The following is an 18,608-nucleotide window of genomic DNA, read 5'->3' on the forward strand; positions in this document are numbered from 1 at the left end:
ACCTGATCCACTTGGCACGTAATGGCTCTCTTCCTGCCTCTGCCTCAGGAATGATTACAATTTGCCTGAGACGGTGTCAATGATTTTTAACATTTTTTTCTAATTACTATATCTTAATATTCTGTGCCTTAACAATTACTAAATTTCTTACTTAAAGTCCAGCATTTCCTCAACAAGTCTCTAAATATGTGATTTATGCAGTGATTAAAAGATGCTTTGCTTACTAGAATTTCGTCTGCCGCAGTACCCGATCATAGCACTGTACCCGTGGGAGGTGCAGACTGGCCCCGCCTACGCGTTCACGTTCACGCTGCAAGTGGTGTGCGGCGCCATCTTCACCATGACGCACCTGGCGTGCGACACGTTCCTGATGTCGCTCGTCATCCACATCTGCAGCCAGATAGACGTGCTACGCGCCTCGCTGCAACAGCTGGGCCGGCGCGCCGAACGCGTGGGGGCGGCGGCGGCGGTAGCGGAGGCGGAGCTGTCCGTGGGCCGCCCTGGAGGAGGCGGCGACCGGGACAAAGCCCTCTGTGGCCAGGGCTCCGAGCAGGAGCTGTACGATGAGCTCGTGGCCTGTATAAAGCACCACAAGAACATCATAGGGTATGGCTTCTTTTGTTGTTTCCCTTCCCATACAATACCTATTTCCAGTTCCTGTAAACACTGTGCTCTGGAACTGTGTATCCCGATTGTGAAAATAATTAAAATCCATGTTTTAATGTCGGAAATTACTTATTTATTAATTAAGGTATCTCTGGCCTCCAGCTGCGTCAAGTGATTTTAAATCAGTTACAGCTGAGTGTATCCCAACTCAGTCGGCTGTTTTCTCTCTCTCTCTCTCTCTCTCTCTCTCTCTCTCCCTCTCTGTCGCCCTCACACACACACACACACACACACACACACAGACACACTCGTACACACACTCGCCACAGTTTCAATTAGTACACACACTTCCATATACCATAAACTTTTACTACAATACGAGAGCTATTTATAGATTACTTGGTTTTCCTTACATTTGTTAGTCATACGAGTTTGATCTATTGCACTATTCGACCAATCTGAATCCCCAGACATCCGTTACTTTAATTTCTAGTTTTCATGAGCTCTTTAAGTGCTGCTTCTGAATGTCTGCACTACCATTATACCAGTTGTATTAGTGTACTTCAATATTATGTGTTTATTCTGTTCTGTTTCGGTACTGTTCACTCTTAAATATTAATCTAACATTCTTGTATTCTTACAGAAACGATAATTTACCTATATCCAATATAATATACACTATCCACTTTCTTCCCACTGTAAGAAATACAGTAATAGTTCAGGTACAATCTGAATGCTATATTAGCAGTTTAGCTCAAGCAGTATTTTTACATATACGGCCTAACTTCCTACATTGCAATTTATTTTCTCTCAACACGTTTCCGTATGCAGTTCTACCATACTAAGTCACTAATTTTCCTAATAAATCTGTTAAGTAACGCAAGCTATAAGCAATCGATTCGAAAAACCCTCCCATGACCATTAAATGTGAACGACCTCCCTTCCTAGCTGAAACAGGAAGCTGAACTGACACTGTTTGCTGATGATACAAGCATCATTAATAATCCAATAAAAGAAACTACAACTGAAAATGGTATAAATAATGTCTTTGGAAAAGACATTAATTTGTTTTCTACTAATGGGTTTGCTCTAATGCTCTAAACTCTAAAAAAAAACGCATTACATCCAATTTTCTGCTACAAAATGTACAGACCCTTCAATAAATATAACACATCAACAGAAGTCAGTAGACAGGGTAGAGCATACTAAGTTTTTTGTTGTACATATAGATGAGAATCTTAATTGGAAAATTCATATTTTGGATCTTCTAAAACGACGAGGTTCAGCAACTTTTGCAATCAGAATAATTGCCAATTTTTAGGATATAGAAATTAGTAATCTAACATAGTATAAAGAATCCGCCTCGTCTGCAAATAGAAACCGGATGTTGACCTAGGTTTCGGCGCGGATAAACACGCCCTCTTCGGAACGCACTAAAACTACAAACTGCCTAAAGAGGCATGGTCCAACATTAATGCAGAAATTCCAAGCTAACATACTTTGCATCCTTTCACTCTCTGATGTCATACGGAATAATATTTTGTGGTAACTAACATTTAGAGAAAAAGTATTCACTGTTAAAAATAAAGTGGTTAGAATAATGTGAGGCGTTCATTGTCGCACATCTTGTAGGCATCTTTTTAAAAGATTGGGATTTCTTACAACAGCCTCACAGTACATTTACTCACTAATGAAATTTGTTCTGTACAACATGGACCAGTTTAAAAACAACAGTGACATGCATGACTATAATACCAGAGAAAAGAAAGACTTCCACTAATCTTTATTCAACCCATCTCTGTCACAGAAAGGGGTAAAACATGCTGCTATACAATTTTTTGACGAATTACCAGATGAAATAAAATGTCTGACACACAGCAGTAATAGCTTCAAAAATAAAGTGAATTCATATCTCCTTGACAACTTCTTCTATACCATAGATCAATTCTTGAATAGGAATAAATAAATCTATAAATATAGTATATGTATTTTGTGCCATTTAAGGGAATGGGGTAAATAATACAAATATTAATTTTTAACTCTGTATTACATATTAAAAAATTTTGTTTCATATGTGCATTTCTTGTGCACTTGGCACGTTCCACATGATAACGGCTACCGTACCGTGCGATTGATCAATGGAACATGCAACCAACTAACTAACTAATTAAGTAACTAACTAACTGTCTAATATCTGGTTTATCACACTAGTGTCTGTTGCAGACGCCTACCGGTCATTGCACGTAAACAGAAAAGGACTTCGTAATAAAGAAATATTATTACAGCATTTTACCAAATCTTCAAAAACAGCTACTGCAAGAGCAGCAAAACCAAATCATGGATAAAGAAATATTAGACGTAAATTCACCCTTAAATAAGAAGACATTTAGTGCTAAGTAGTCATCAGAAATAGCGAAAGAAACAAATATTTTATGACTATGTGACATTACGGGTGTATTGTACAGGTACGTCGACGTGTTGCAGCAGGTGTTGAGTCCCGTGGCGCTGGCCCAGTTCATGTGCAGCATGGTCATCATATGCCTATCAGGCTTTGGCATAGCGGTAAGTCTTCACCCTGTACGCGTACCAGTCTCGTCATAGAAAAGAAAAATCTTCAATAGGTGTACGTTAACTCAACTAACTAGTATCGGCCAAAAAGTGGTATCCAGTAACTAGTACCGGTAATTGCGTCTGCGACGTATAGTCAACTCTTCATCTTTCCTCCACTACCGAGTTGAAGCACAATCACCATCAGATCCCCAACTTTGCAGGCTCATATTTTATATCAAACCGTTGTCGTAGTGTGAGAAATGATGCTAACAATCATAGATACGAGCTCATTAGCGATTGAGATTGTTTTCTGCTGCTGTTCTGACCGATGGCCTTGACATTTGCCTTTGACTCAGCTTTGAGAAAGTAGAAGAACGAACAAAGAACTGCTTAATGAAAACAGTTTCATCACATCATTACAACGGTGCGCTGTTCGTAATAATAAAGGTAGATAAAATTCATTGAGGTGTGTTTGTTAGATTACAATAGATGCACTATGATGGTGTGTATGTGTTTGAGTGTGTGTGTGTGCGTGTGTGTGTGTGTGTGAGAGAGAGAGAGAGAGAGAGAGAGACGTGACATATGACCAGTGGAAGAAGGTAAACAAGTGTGAAGTGACGGTTTACGTAGGATTACTGACTTGTGGTCACGACTCAATACGTGTTGTTCCCACTCGGTTCAGGTACGTATATTACACTGCCTGACAAATGCTGAGGAACAACTGCCACTTGCTGAGAAACAACTGACAATTGCTGCGAAACGACCGACGATTTCTGCAGAATAACCGATCAATTAGAGTTAAAGGAGCTGTAGTGAGCTGGACGTGTTCCTGCAGCTAAGCCTGCGCACGAATGCTGTGTGTGGATTTGACAGTTTATGCAGTACAGTGTTTGACGAAGGTTTGTATGAAACCGATTAATGTGAAATTTCGTGTTACACAGTTAGTCATCATTAGAGTGCTTATGATCGTAGATATGCTGTTGAACGGCTCGAAGCCTGTCGAATTGTCACTACCGTGACCAAATAAATGGGTGTGTCCTCAAATGTCTACTCGGCGTTGAAGAAGGTCACTGAAGGTGGAAAAGCTTTGCGAAAACATACCTGTGGTCTCAGACTGACCACCACACCACAAGAGGCTATAAACGCACGTAGCCTCTACTGGACAGCTCAATGCAGACCTTGCAGTTGCTACCGGGACACGTTTCTCTGCCAGAACCAATTTACAGTGTTTAAATTAGGATGGTTTGTTTGCTCGGAAGCCTTTTAAATGCATCAACCATGCACCGTTGGTGTAGGGAGCATGATGGTTGGGGTCAGCAACAGTGGTCCCGAGTGATATTCTCTGACGAATCCCGTTCCACTGAGGCAAGTGATTCTGGCCACTCAGTGCGGAGAGTGAGGGGGACAGACCGTTCCTGTATGTCATCGATATGCCTAGGCGCTATGATGTGGGCAGGCATTATGCACAATGACCGAACACAGCTGCATATCTTTGGGTGAGTTGCCGTCACAACACAGAGGTATTGCTGGGAGAGTATTCTGGATCATGTCCGTCCATTCAGGGGAGCAATAGGTTCCGACTCTCCGTTTACGGACGACAATACCAGCTACCACAGAACTACTGAGGTGTTGGTCGCACTGGAAACTAAGGATATTTAACTTATGGAACGGCCTGTCTTCTCCCCGGACCTAAATCCAACAGAGCATACCTGGGAAGCTTTTCGCAGACGTGCCTCTCAGTCAGCACCTCCTCTCCGAACCATGCAAGAACTGAGAACCACCTTCAGAAGGGAATCAGAAAATATCCCCCAAGACCTCCACAACAGTCTGGTAGTTGGCATGAATAACAGATGCAAAGTTTGCATTAGTGCTCGAGGAGGGAATATTCCTTACGAAAAAGTTCGTTTCGACCTTTATGTTACAAGTCTGACCTGTGACAAACACCGACATTATTTGTTTGTTTTCCTCCATTCCCATGTGGTGCAATCTGTACAATATTTAGCTTCAAATATACCACTCCAGCTATGTTACGTATTTATTGTGTCCCACATCGTTTGTCATTGCCTGTGATTATTCCTGTCCAGCAAAGCATCTGTTTCTTTTCAGCTGTTAAGGAGTGCATGTTCTCCAGTAATTTAAAAAATGACTCTAAGCACTATTGGAATTAACATCTGAGGACATCAGTTCCCTAAACTTAGAACTACTTAAACCTAACTGCCAGAGGCAGGATTCGAACCCGCGACCGCAAAAGCAGCGCGGTTCCGGACTCAAGCGCCTATAACCGGTCAGCCACAGCGGCCGGCTCCATTAATTTATATTCATATTTCATGAAGGTGTCGTGATATGTCTATAGCCTGTTTCATTGTGCCTTTGTCATCTCTATCGTCTTCATGGTTTCGGCCTTTTGACCTGTTCCGCCTAAGAATTGTTCACGCCATCTCCTCAGTGGTCATCCAACGTTTCTCTTGCCGCTTCTGTTACGTTGCATTACAGCTTTAGTTATCCCATCATAATATATACGTTGGACATGCTCTTTTCAGTTCAGATGGTATTTTTCAATTATATATGCAATAACTTTAAAATTTATTTCTTGTCCAAAATCGGTATTTGTTCTATGGTCAGACCATGAGTATCATGCCACAAAGTAGAGGGACTTCATCTCTGATGATTACATTCGTCGTAAATGATCAGATATTATGGTTGAACATTCCCTGCAATACAGCAGCAAAGGCAAAGCTATTACTTTGCAGATATTAATTATTGTTTCTTTCTGTATGTTATGTTTTATTACACGTTATATAGTTCCGAAAAACTGCCTGAATCTAGCCAACTGTAGCTCTGCATCATCTAATTTAATGAAACTACATCCTAAATATACACTCTCCCTTACTTGTACAGTAATTAATCCATCTATAAGAATTTTGGCTTTGGTGGTTTTCAGTCCTTGAAATGACATAGCTTTTGTTTTACCTGCCCTCATTCTCATTCCATATTTACCGACAGTTTTATTCTATTTATGTACTGAAATTTGAACCTATTCTTCAGATTCTCCTTTTATAATCTGATGAACCGTGGACCTTGCCGCTGGTGGACAGGCTTTCGTGCCTCAGCGATAGAGATAGCCGTACCGTAGGTGCAACCACAACGGAGGGGTATCTGTTGAGAGGCAAGACAAACGTGTGGTTCCTGCAGAGAGCAGCAGCCTTCTCAGTAGTTGCAGGGCAACAGTCTGGATGATTGACTGATCTGGCCTTGTAACACTAATCAAAACGGCCTTGCTGTGCTGGTACTGCGAACGTCTGAAAGCAAATGGAAACAACAGCCGTAATTTTTCCTAAGGGTATGGAGCGTTACTGTATGGGTAAATGATGATGGTGTCCTCTTAGGTAAAATATTCCGGAGGTAAAATAGTCCCCCATTCGGATCTCCGGGCGGGGACTGCCCAGGAGGACGATGTTATCATTAGAAAGATAACTGGCGTTCTACGGATCGGAGCGTGGAATGTCAGCTCCCTTAATCAGGCAGGTAGGTTAGAAAATTTAAAAAGAGAAGTAGATAGGTTACAGTTAGATATGGTGTGACATAGTGAAGTTGGATGGCAGGAGGAACAAGACTTCTGGTCTGGTGAATACAGGGTTACAAATACAAAATCAAATTGGGGTAATGCAGGAGTAGGTTTAATAATGAATAGAAAAATAGGAATGCGGGTAAGCTACTAGAAACAGCATAGTGAACGCATTATTGTGTCCAAGATAGTTACGAAGCCCACGCCTACCACAGTAGTGCTAGTTTATATGGCAACTAGCTACGCAGATGAGATTGATGAAATGTATGATGAGATAAAAGAAATTATTCAGATAGTTAACGGAGACGAAAATTTAATAGTCATGGGTAACTGGAATTCGTTAATAGGAAAAGGGGGAGAAGGAAACGTAGTAGGTGAATATGGATTGGGGGTATCAGATAGATTATATATTGGTAAGGCAGAGATTCAGGAACCTGGTTTTAAGTTGTAAGACATTTCAAGGGGCAGATGTGGACTCTGACCACAATCTATTGGTTATCAACTGTAGATTAAAACTGAAGAAACTGCAAAAAGGTGGGAATTTGAGGAGATGGGCTCAGGATGAACTGAAAGAACCAGAGGTTGTAGAATCCTTCATTGAGAGCATTAGGGAACGATTGACAATAATGGGGGAAAGTAACACAGTAGAAGAAGAATGGGTAGCTTTGAGAGACGAAATAGTGAAGGTAGCAGGGAGTTAAGCAGGTAAATAGACGAGGACTAATAGAAATCCTTGGGGGAACAGAAGAGACATTGAATTTAAGTGATGAAAGGAGAAAATATAAAAATGCAGTAAATGAAGCAGTCAAAAAGGAATACAAACGTCTCAAAAATGAGATCAACATTAAGTGCAAAATGGCTAAGCAGGGATGGCTAGAGGACAAATATAAGGATGTAGAGGCACATATCACTAGGGGTAACATAGATACTGCCTACATGAAAATTAAAGAGACCTTTGGAGAAAAGAGAACCACTTTTATGAATATCAAGAGCTCAGATGGAAACACTGTTCTAAGCAAAGAAGGGAAAGCAGAAAGGTGGAAGGAGTATATAGAGGGTCTATACAAGGGCGATGTTCTTGAGGACAATTTTACTGAAATGGAAGAGAATTTAGATGAAGATGAAATAGGAGATATGATACTGCGTGAAAAGTTTAAAATGGCTCTGAGCACTGTGGGACTTAACATCTATGGTCATCAGACCCCTGTGAAAAGTTTGAAAGATCTAAGTTGAAGAAAGGCACTGGGAGTTGACAACATTCAATTAGAACTACTGACAGCCTTAGGAGAGCCAGGATTAACAAAATTCTACCACCTGGTGTGCAAGATGTATGAGACAGGCGAGATACCCTCAGACTTCAAGAAGAATATAATAATTTCAATCCCAAAGAAAGCAGGTGTTGACTGATGTGAAAATTACCAAACTATCAGTTTAAAAAGCCACTGCTCCTAAATACTAACACGAATTCTTTACAGACGAATGGAAAAGCTGGTAGAAGCCGACCTTGGGAAGGATCAGTTTCGATTCTGTAGAAATGTTGGAATACGTGAGGCAATATTGACCTTAAGACATATTTTGTTGTTGTTGTTGTGGTCTTCAGTCATGAGACTGGTTTGATGCAGCTCTCCATGCTACCCTATTCTGTGCAAGTTTCTTCATCTCCCAGTACCTACTGCAACCTACATCCTTCTGAATCTGCTTAGTGTATTCATCTCTTTGTCTCCCTCTACGATTTTTACCCCCCACGCTGCCCTCCAGTGCTAAATCTGTGATCTCTTGATGCCTCAGAACATGTCCTACGAACCGGTCCCTACTTCTCGTCAAGTTGTGCCACAAATTCCTCTTCTCTCCAATTCTATTCAGTACCTCCTCATTAGTTACGTGATCTACCCATCTAATCTTCAGCACTCTTCTGAAGCTCCACATTTGGAAAGCTTCTATTCTCATCTTGTCCAAACTATTTATCGTCCGTGTTTCACTTCCATACATGGCTACACTCCATACAAATACCTTCAGAAACGACTTCCTGAGACTTAAATCTATACTCGATGTTAACAAATTTCTCTTCTTCAGAAACGATTTCCTTGCCAGTGCCATTCTACATTTTATATCTTCTCTACTTCGACCATCATCAGTTATTTTGCTCCCTAAATAGCAAAACTCCTTTACTACTTTAAGTGTCTCATTTCCTACTCTAATCCCCTCAGCATCACCCGATTTAATTTGACTACATTCCATTATCCTCGTTCTGCTTTTGTTGATGTTCATCTTATATCCTCCTTTCAAGACACTGTCCATTCCGTTCAACTGCTCTTCCAAGTCCTTTGCTGTCTCTGACAGAATTACAATGTCATCGGCGAACCTCAAAGTGTTTACTTCTTCTCCATGAATTTTAATACCTACTCCGAATTTTTCTTTTGTTTCCTTTACTGCTTGCTCAATATACAGATTGAATAACATCGGTGAGAGGCTACAACCCTGTCTCACTCCTTTCCCAACCACTGCTTCCCTTTCATGCCCGTCGACTCTTATAACTGTCATCTGGTTTCTGTTCAAATTGTAAATAGCCTTTCGCTCCCTGTATTTTACCCCTGCCACCTTTAGAATTTGGAAGAGAGTATTCCAGTCAAAATTATAAAAAGCATTCTCTAAGACTACAAATGCTAGAAACGTAGGTTTGCCTTTTCTCAATCTTTCTTCTAAGATAAGTCGTAAGGTCAGTATTGCCTCACGTGTTCCAATATTTCTACGGAATCCAAACTGATAATCCCCGATGTCGGCTTCTACCAGTTTTTCCATTCGTCTGTAAAGAATTCGTCTTAGTATTTTGCAGCTGTGACTTATTAAAGTGACAGTTCGGTAATTTTCACATCTTTCAACACCTGCTTTCTTTGGGATTGGAATTATTATCTTCTTCTTGAAGCCTGAGGGTACTTCGCCTGTCTCATACATCTTCCTCACCAGATGGTAGAGTTTCGTCAGGACTGGCTGTCCCAAGGCCGTCAGTAGTTGTAATGGAATGTTGTCCACTCCCGGGGCCTTGTTTCGGCTCAGGTCTTTCAGTGCTCTGTCAAACTATTCACGCAGTATCGTATCTCCCATTTCATATTCATCTACATTCTCTTCCATTTCTATAATATTGTCCTCAAGTACATCGCCCTTGTATAGACCCTCTATATACTCCTTCCATCTTTCTGCTTTCCCTTCTTTGGTTAGAACTGGGTTTCTATCTGAGCTCTTGATATTGATACAAGTGGTTCTCTTTTCTCCAAAGGTCTCTTTAATTTTCCTGTAGGCAGTATCTATGTTACCCCTAGTGAGATAAGCCTCTACATCCTTACATTTGTCCTCTAGCCATCCCTGCTTAGCCATTTTGCACTTCCTGTCGATCTCATTTTTGAGATGTTTGTATTCCTGTTTGCCAGCTTCATTTACTGCATTTTTATATTTTCTCCTTTCATCAATTAAATTCAATGTCTCTTCTGTTACCCAAGGATTTCTACTAGCCCTCGTCTAATTACCTACTTGATCCTCTGCTGCCTTCACTACTTCATCCCTCAGAGCTACCCATTCTTCTTCTAGTGTACTTCTTTCCCCCACTGCTGTCAATTGTTCCCTTATGCTCTCCCTGAAACTCTGTACAACCTCTGGCTTAGTCAGTTTATCCAGGTCCCATCTCCTTAAATTCCCATCTTTTTGCAGTTTTTTCAATTTTAATCTGCAGTTCATAACCAATAGATTGTGGTCAAACTACACATCTGCCCCTGGAATTGTCTTACAACTTAAAACCTGGTTCCTAAATCTCTGTCTTACCATTATATAATCTATGTGATACCTTTTAGTATCTCCGGGATTCTGCCATGTACACAATCTTCTTTTATGATTCTTGAACCAAGTGTTAGCTATGATTAAGTTATGCACTGTGCAAAATTCCACCAGACGGCTTCCTCTTTCATTTCTTCCCCCCAATCCATATTCACCTACTATGTTTCCTTCTCTCCCTTTTCCTACACTCGAATTTCAGTCATCGATGACTATTAAATTTTCGTCTCCCTTCGCTATCTGAATAATTTCTTTTATCTCATCATACATTTCATCAATTTCTTCGTCATCTGCAGAGCTAGTTGGCATATAAACTTGTACTACTTATTTTAGAAAATAGATTAAGGAAAGAAAAACCTACGTTTCTAGCATTTGTAGACTGAGAGAAAGCTTTTGACAATATTGACTGGAATACTCTCTTTCAAATCCTGAAGATGGAAGGGGTAAAATACATGGAGTGAAAGGCTATTTACAATTTGCACGGAAATCAGATAGCAGTTATAAGAGTTGAGGGGCATGAAAGGGAAGCATTGGTCGGGAAGGGAGTGAGACAGGGTTGTAGCCTCTCCCCGATGTTATTCAATCTGTATATTGAGCAAGCAGTAAAGGAAACAAAGGAAAAATTCGGAGTAGGAATTAAAATCCATGGAGAAGATATAAAACTTTGAGGTTTGCCCATGACATTGTAATTCTGTCAGAGACAGCAACGGACCTGGACGAGCAGTTGAATAGAATGGACATTGTCTTGAAAGGAGGATATAAGATCAACATCAACAAAAGCAAACTGAGGATAATGAAATGTAGTCAGATTAGATCGGATGATGCTGTGGGAATTAGGTTAGGAAATGAGACACTTAAAGTAGTAAAAGTGTTTTGCTATTTGGGGAGCAAAAAAAATGATGATGGTCGAAGCAGAGAGGATATAAAATGTGGACTGGCAATGGCAAGGAAAGCATTTCTGAAGAAGAGAAATTTGTTAACATCGAGTGTAGATTTAAACGTCAGGAAGTTGTTTCTGAAAGAATTTGTATGGAGTGTAGCCACGTATTTAAGTGAAACATTGACGATAAATAGTTAGGACAAGAACAGAATAGAAGCTTTCGAAATGTGGTGCTACAGCAGAATGCGTAGATCACATAACTAAAGAAGAGGTATTGAAGAGAATTGGAGAGAAGAGAAATTTGGGGCACAACTTGATTAGAAGAAGGGATCGTTTGGTAGGGCATATTCTGAGGAATCAAGGGATCACCAGTTTAGTATTGGAGGGCAGCGTGGACGGTAAAAATGGTAGAAGGAGACCAAGAGATGAATACGCTAAACAGATTCAGAAGGATGTAGGTTGCAGTAGGTACTTGGAGATGAAGTACTTTGCACAGGATAGAGTAGCATTGAGAGCTGCATGAAACCAGTATCTGGACTGAATATTACAACAACACAATCTGATGATTTGTAAATGGCTTCGTAATTATTTTAAAATCATTAGTTTTTATGTGTCTTTCAGCAAAATAAACCAAACACTTTGATATCGTCAATATAAACATTTTAAAAATGCGAGTTGCTTATAATAGTTTCGACAACGAAACTCTGTCTCTAAATTTGGCAGAAAATGCAAAGAGATTCTGGTCGTATGTAAAGCATTCTGGTAGCAAGAAAGAATCAGTGCTGTCTCTGTGTGACAGAAATGGACAGGCTATCGATGACAGTCCTGTTAAAGCAGCATTACTAAACCCAGCCCTCCGAAATCCCTTCACCAAAGAAGACGAAGACAATGTATCAGAATTCGAATCAAGAACAACTGCCAAGATAAGTAACTTAGAAACAGACATTCTTGGAATGGTGAAACAAATTAAATCACTTAACAGAAGCAAGTATTCTGGTCCAGAATGCATACCATTTCAGAATATGCTGATGCAGTAGCACCATACTTAACTATATACAACATCTCGCTCGAGAAGCATCCATACCTAAGGACTGAAAAGTTCCACACCTCACACCAACACTGAAGAAAGTCAGTCGGTGTAGTCCACTAAATCAGACGCCCACTTCATTAATGTCGATACGCAGCAAGAGCCTGGAACAAATACTCTGTTCGAACTGTATATTGACAAATACTCAACAAGGACTGAGGAAATATCGTTCTTGTGAAAAACAACTAGCTCTTTACTCGTGCAAAGTGTTGAGTGCTATCGGCAAAAGCTTCCCAATTGGTTCCATGTTTCTAGATTTCCAGAAGGTTTTTGACACCGTACTTCATAAACGGCTTGTACTCAGATTACGTGTTTCAAGAGAATCGTGTCAGTTATTTCCTGTCAGAGAGGTCACAATTCGCAGTAACTGACGGAAAGTCATCGAGTAAAAACAGAAATGATATCTGTCGTTCCGGAAGGTAATTTTATTTACCCTCTGTTTTTCCTCGTTTATATAAACGATTTAGGGGACAGTCTGAGCAGCCACTTACGTTGTTTGCAGAGGATACTATCGTTTATCGTGTACTATAGTCATCAGAAGATCTAAACCTTGAAAAGAATTTAGATAAGATATCTGTACGGTACGGAAATTGGGAATTTATCCTAAGTAATGGAAAATATGAGTTCATCCACAAGAGTGAAAATAGAAATCCGTTAAATTTCGGTTACACGAAAAATCGGTTAAATCTAAAGACCGTAAATTCAACTAAATATCTTGGAATTACAATTACCTACCATTTAAATTCGAAAACCACATACAAAATGTTGCGGTGAAGGTGAACCAAAGATGGTAGTTTATTGGCATATCACTTAGAAGATGCTACAGATCTGCTACGCTTGGCCGTCCTGTTTTGGAGTACCACTGCGCGGTGTGGGATCATAAACAGATAGGGTTAATGGGGTACATAGAGAAAGTTCATAGAACAGCACCACCTTTCGTACTATCGAGAAATATTGGAGAGACTGTCACGGGTTTGATAAAGTACTTGGTGTGGATATCATCAAAATAAAGACATTTCTCGCTACGTCGGTATCTCCTCACGAAATTTCAGTCACCAACTTTCTCCTTCGGATGCAAAGGTATTTTGTTGACGCCAACTTATATAGGGAAGAACGTCATCATAATATAATAAGAGAAATCTGAGCTCGCATGGATAGATATAGGTGCTCCTTTCTTCTGTACGCTGTTAGAGAGTGGACTTATAGAATTGTTGGTGGTTCGACGAATCCTCCGCCAGGTACCTAAAGGTTATTTGCAAAGCTGCCATGTAGATGTAGTTGTAGATGTAGAGGTAGGATGGGGTACAATTGGCAGCCTTGTCTCGACTCCTTGATTAATATCAGCATATTCTGTCCCATATCTTACAGTACGGATCCTTCTTTCACTATTTTTGTGCAGTGAATTTATTGCCATAATCAGATTGGGTGAAACTCCCTTTCCTGCCTTTGTGTTCGGTAAGACCAAATAATTAGTCATCTAACATTTCCTCAGTTGCGTTTCCCTTTCTTCTGTATATCAATCTTGCCAGAAATGTGGATGCACGAGCTGTAAAGCTAATAGGGCAGTAGTTCCCCAATTCACCTGCCGTTGGTACCTTTCGGATAGTGTGGGTTCCGTTGCTCCACAAGAGCTGGTGGCAGAGTCGGCCGACTACATGTCAGAGGCAGCCAGGCCAGAGTCTGAGCCGATTGGACAGGCATCGGAGGTAGCCAGGGTGGGGTAGCAGATGGAAACCAATGTCGTTATAGTCAATTCCATATGTATTTTAGCATACGTCGAATGTACTTGATTGCACATAGTTACTGACTCATTCACCGTATGTTACAGATTTCTAATGACTTTGGCGACCTCTGTCGGTACTGTGTATACTTCACTGGAGCAGCCATTCAGCTCCTAATATTTTGCTGGTATGGAGAAGTACTGATCACAAAGGTAAGGTATAGTTCAGTATCATATTTTCGAAGATATAACTAATCTCTAAAGCTTTGAGAAATGTTATTTCGAACAATTTTCGTTAAACCCGCAGCTTTTGTCCGTCTCTAACTGAGCTCCACAAGCTATAAACTTGGAAGATATAGTTCAGTATCAAATATTCGAAGGTATAACTAATGTCTAAAGTTACGACAAATGTTATTTCGAATAATTTTCGTGAAACCCATAGCTTCTGTCCTGTCCCTATCTGAGCTCCATAAGATTCAAACTAATTAATTTCTCTATAAAACTATCAAAATTGCCTCGTTCCCTGAGATTTTTGGGAAAGTGTTAAAAAGGGAGAGGTGAAATCAACTATTTTTGTTGCTTCATTTATTACACGTGAGCATTAATTAATTTCTTGAGATGACTAATTTATGAGCAACTCAGCTGAGTTCATTCTGCAACTGAATTAGATTATCAGTTTGGTTCTAAGATGTGCTTTGTAATTTCCAACTCTTCTCTCACTGCTATAATCTCGTAGTTGTTCTTTTTACAGAGGTCTATGTAGTGATGAACAATGTGTGTGTCTGCTGTGGACGTGGTAAGCAGAACATTCTTAAAAATATTTTATTTCCTTTTACGGCCTAACCATTAGCATAAAACAGCTATGGATAAGGACGTAACTCAGTATTTCAGCCATTCTTACCCATAGCTGTTTTATGATATTGGTCAGGCAGTTTACGGAACACTGCGGTGGAATATAGATCTGAGCACTGATTGACTGAAAAATGTATAAGATAATCGATACTTGTATATGCGACAAATGTTGCAATTAAGTATTTGATGCCAACGAACCTGCTCTTTATCTGGTTAATACTAAACCAGGGGATGATCGCAGGTCTGAAACGAGTGATTCTGAATAAATACAGATTACAGCACTTGCGCGATGTCGTTCTTCATGTATTTTGAAGTTCTGTAGCATTATTTACAAAAAAAAAAAAAAATGATTCAAATGGCTCTGAGCACTATGGGACTTAACATCTGTGGTCATCAGTCCCCTAGAACTGAGAACTCCTTAAACCTAACTATCCTAAGGACATCACACACATCCATGCCCGAGGCAGGATTCGAATCTGCGACCGTAGCAGTCGCGCGGTTCCGGACTGAGCGCCTTAACCGCGAGACCACCGCGGCCGGCAGCATTATTTACGTAGAATACTATAGCTATCTGGGGAACAGCTGTTTGGTCAGCAAAGAGTTCAGTATGAACTCCTTATGCTCGTCAGGTGGTCTTGTCCGAGACTTCCACAATAGCCACTGACTGCAGATTGCTGCAATTCTTGGTTCATGTCAAGCTGTTATCTTGGCTAGCAAGGGACAAGGGATAAGCGGGGAGAGCAGGTGCGAATGCACAACTCGGCATTTGTAGCATCATCTTCTAGCCCTCTGGATATCCTTCGACTGTACGAGGGTTTCGGATGTACATTTCATACTTTTTGTGTAGAGTAGAGGTCTGATTTAACACACAAAGTGTGTATTATTGTCAGGAAGCGGAATACATGAGTACATGCACTAAGGAGTATATTATGGGTTGATGTATAAGTTCGTAGCATTTTCCCTTGAGTTTAATAAACACAACAGATACACCTAACAGAGACTTTGTTGTTGTTGTTGTCTTCAGTCTTGAGACTGGGTTGTTGCAGCTCTCCATGCTACTCTATCCTGTGCCATCTTCTTCATCCCCCACTACCTACTGCAACCTACATCCTTCTGAATCTGTTTAGTGTATTCATCTCTTGGTCTCTCTCTACGATTTTTACCCTCCACCCTGCCCTCCAATACTAAATTGGTGATCCCTTGATGCCTCAGAATATTCCCTACCAACCGATCCATTCTTCTAGTCAAGTTGTGTCACTAATTTCTCTTCCCTCCAATTCTGTTCAATACTTCCTCATTAGTTATGTGATCTACCCATCTAATCTTCAGCATTAATCTGTAGCACCACATTTCGAAAGCTTCTATTCTCTTCTTGTCTAAGCTATTTATCGTCCATGTTTCACTTCCATACATGGCTGCACTCCATACAAATACTTTCAGAAACGACGTCCTGACACTTAAATCTATGCTCGATGTTAACAAATTTCTCTTGTTGAGAAACGCTTTTCTTGCCATTGCCAGTCTACATTTTATATACCCTCTACTTCGACAATCATCAGTTATTTTGCTCCCCAAATAGCAAAATTCCTTTACTACTTAAAGTGTCTCATTTCGTAATCTAATTCCCTCAGCATCACCCGACTTAATTCGACTACATTCCATTATCCTCGTTTTGCTTTTGTTGATGTTCATCTTATACCCTCCTTTCAAGACACTGTCCATTCCGTTCAGTTGCTCTTCCAGGTCCTTTGTAGTCTCTGACAAAATTTCAATGTCATCGGCGAATCTCAAAGTTTTGATTTCTTCTCCATGGATTTTAATTCCTACTCCAAATTTTTCTTTTGCTTCCTTTACTGCTTGATCAATATACATATTGAATAACATCGGGGAGAGGCTACGACCCTGTCTCACTCCATTCCCAACCACTGCTTCCCTTCCATGTTCCTCAACTCTTATAACTGCCATCTGGTTTCTGTACAAATTGTAAATAGCCTTTCACTCCCTGTATTTTACCCCTTCCATCTTCAGGATTTGACAGAGAGTATTCCAGTCAATATTGCCAAAAGCTTTCTCTAAGTCTACAAATGCTAGAAACGTAGATTTGCCTTTTCTTAATCTATTTTCTAAGATAAGTCGTAGGGTCAGTATTGCCCCACGTGTTCCAACATTTCTACAGAATCCATGTTCCAACATTTCTACGGAATCCAAACTGATCTTTCCCGAGGTCGGCTTCTACCATTTTTTCCATTCGTCTCAAAAGACTTCCTGTTAGTATTTTGCAGCCGTGGCTTATTAAACTGAGGCATTAGTCATCAATAATATACTATCCATCACTATTTACAACTGAATGCCTACGCTGGGGTAAGTTTTCGATTCCTAGATAGTAGGAATCACGTGCTTTTGCGATGAAGAACTAGTCGAGCCATATTCGGAGCGCATTTTTGTCTTGAAAAGAAGTTCCCTGATCGTTGTTCGACAGAGAGCGTCAAAGGTGAAACCCTGAGGGCACAATATCAACTGAATCAAATGCTTGCGGGATGGTTTCCCAAGCCAAGTCTTGTATAGCGTTTTGTGTTAGTCTATCTGAATGCGGCGTTATTGTGGAGTAGCATCACTTCACGTAGCATTCATGGTCTTTGTTCTTGCACTGCGTCAGCAAGAAGTTCCAGTTGTTGACAATAAATGTCAGCACTGATGGTTACACCTTCGGGAAGCAATTCGTAGTATTTTGTTCCACCAGATGCAAAGCGTTAACTTTTGTGGATGCGCGTAGGTCTTCATACAAGGACTAGTTGCTTTGTTTGGCTCAACCACATCTTTCTTTTCATTGTGTTAGTTAACTAGTAACTACACAGGATAGCAATGGTCGGTGTTGCTTAAGATACAGCTTATGCCGAGAAACTAAAGGTGCACATATGACCATCAGTTGATTTTTGTGGTTTTGGCCTAGAGCATGCGCTACCCTTACAGCTGATTTTTGAGCCTTCCCCATTGTTTGCAAATACGCCACCATGGTGGAATGATCACAGTTCAGCACATTTGCCAGTTGACGAGTACAGTGACTCGATTATCATTGTGGATTAATGGGTGTAAACGGAATTTTAAAAACCCCAAATGTCTTCTTGGACGAGGAGTGTTACTAATGTCAAAACGATCGTCCTTAAAACGAAAAAAACCATTTTCTTGTCGTGCTTTGCCCAGTAGCATTATCCCTAAGGACGCTGCAAACGTTTCTGGCTGCCTCCTCTGTTGTCACCCCTCTACAGCTCTCAAACAGAAGAAAACATCGGAAATATTCCGATTTCTCCATTTCTCACTCCATTTATAGCGTCCACAGCTCCACTCACCATTAGAAATAACGAAATGACCATATGAAAACGCAGACAGCAATAACGATCAACAAATTTAAAAATAAATCAATAAATAAGTAAACCCATAGCAACCGGAACATCAATATGCGAAACATAGACCCTACGAACCTATACACCAGCTTAATACTTTAAAGGAGACTCTCAGTCTATTAGGT

The 18,608-nt window shown here is 40.4% G+C and overlaps 1 protein-coding gene across 1 annotated transcript in view; it reads left to right on the top strand.

The window, feature by feature from the left end:
• The first annotated feature begins 300 nt into the window (after positions 1–300).
• Positions 301–18,608, top strand: part of LOC126262982 (odorant receptor 2a-like) — a 157,853-nt gene continuing 139,545 nt past the window's right edge. Inside the window, exons 1-3 of the mRNA XM_049959932.1 lie at positions 301–606; positions 3,072–3,168; positions 14,339–14,443. Of these exons, the coding sequence (XP_049815889.1) occupies positions 341–606; positions 3,072–3,168; positions 14,339–14,443 (468 nt within the window). The 5' untranslated portion in view covers positions 301–340. The remainder of the gene's footprint in view (positions 607–3,071; positions 3,169–14,338; positions 14,444–18,608) is intronic.

Source organism: Schistocerca nitens, chromosome 6, assembly GCF_023898315.1.
Source record: "Schistocerca nitens isolate TAMUIC-IGC-003100 chromosome 6, iqSchNite1.1, whole genome shotgun sequence".
Classification (NCBI taxonomy): Eukaryota; Metazoa; Arthropoda; class Insecta; order Orthoptera; family Acrididae; genus Schistocerca; species Schistocerca nitens.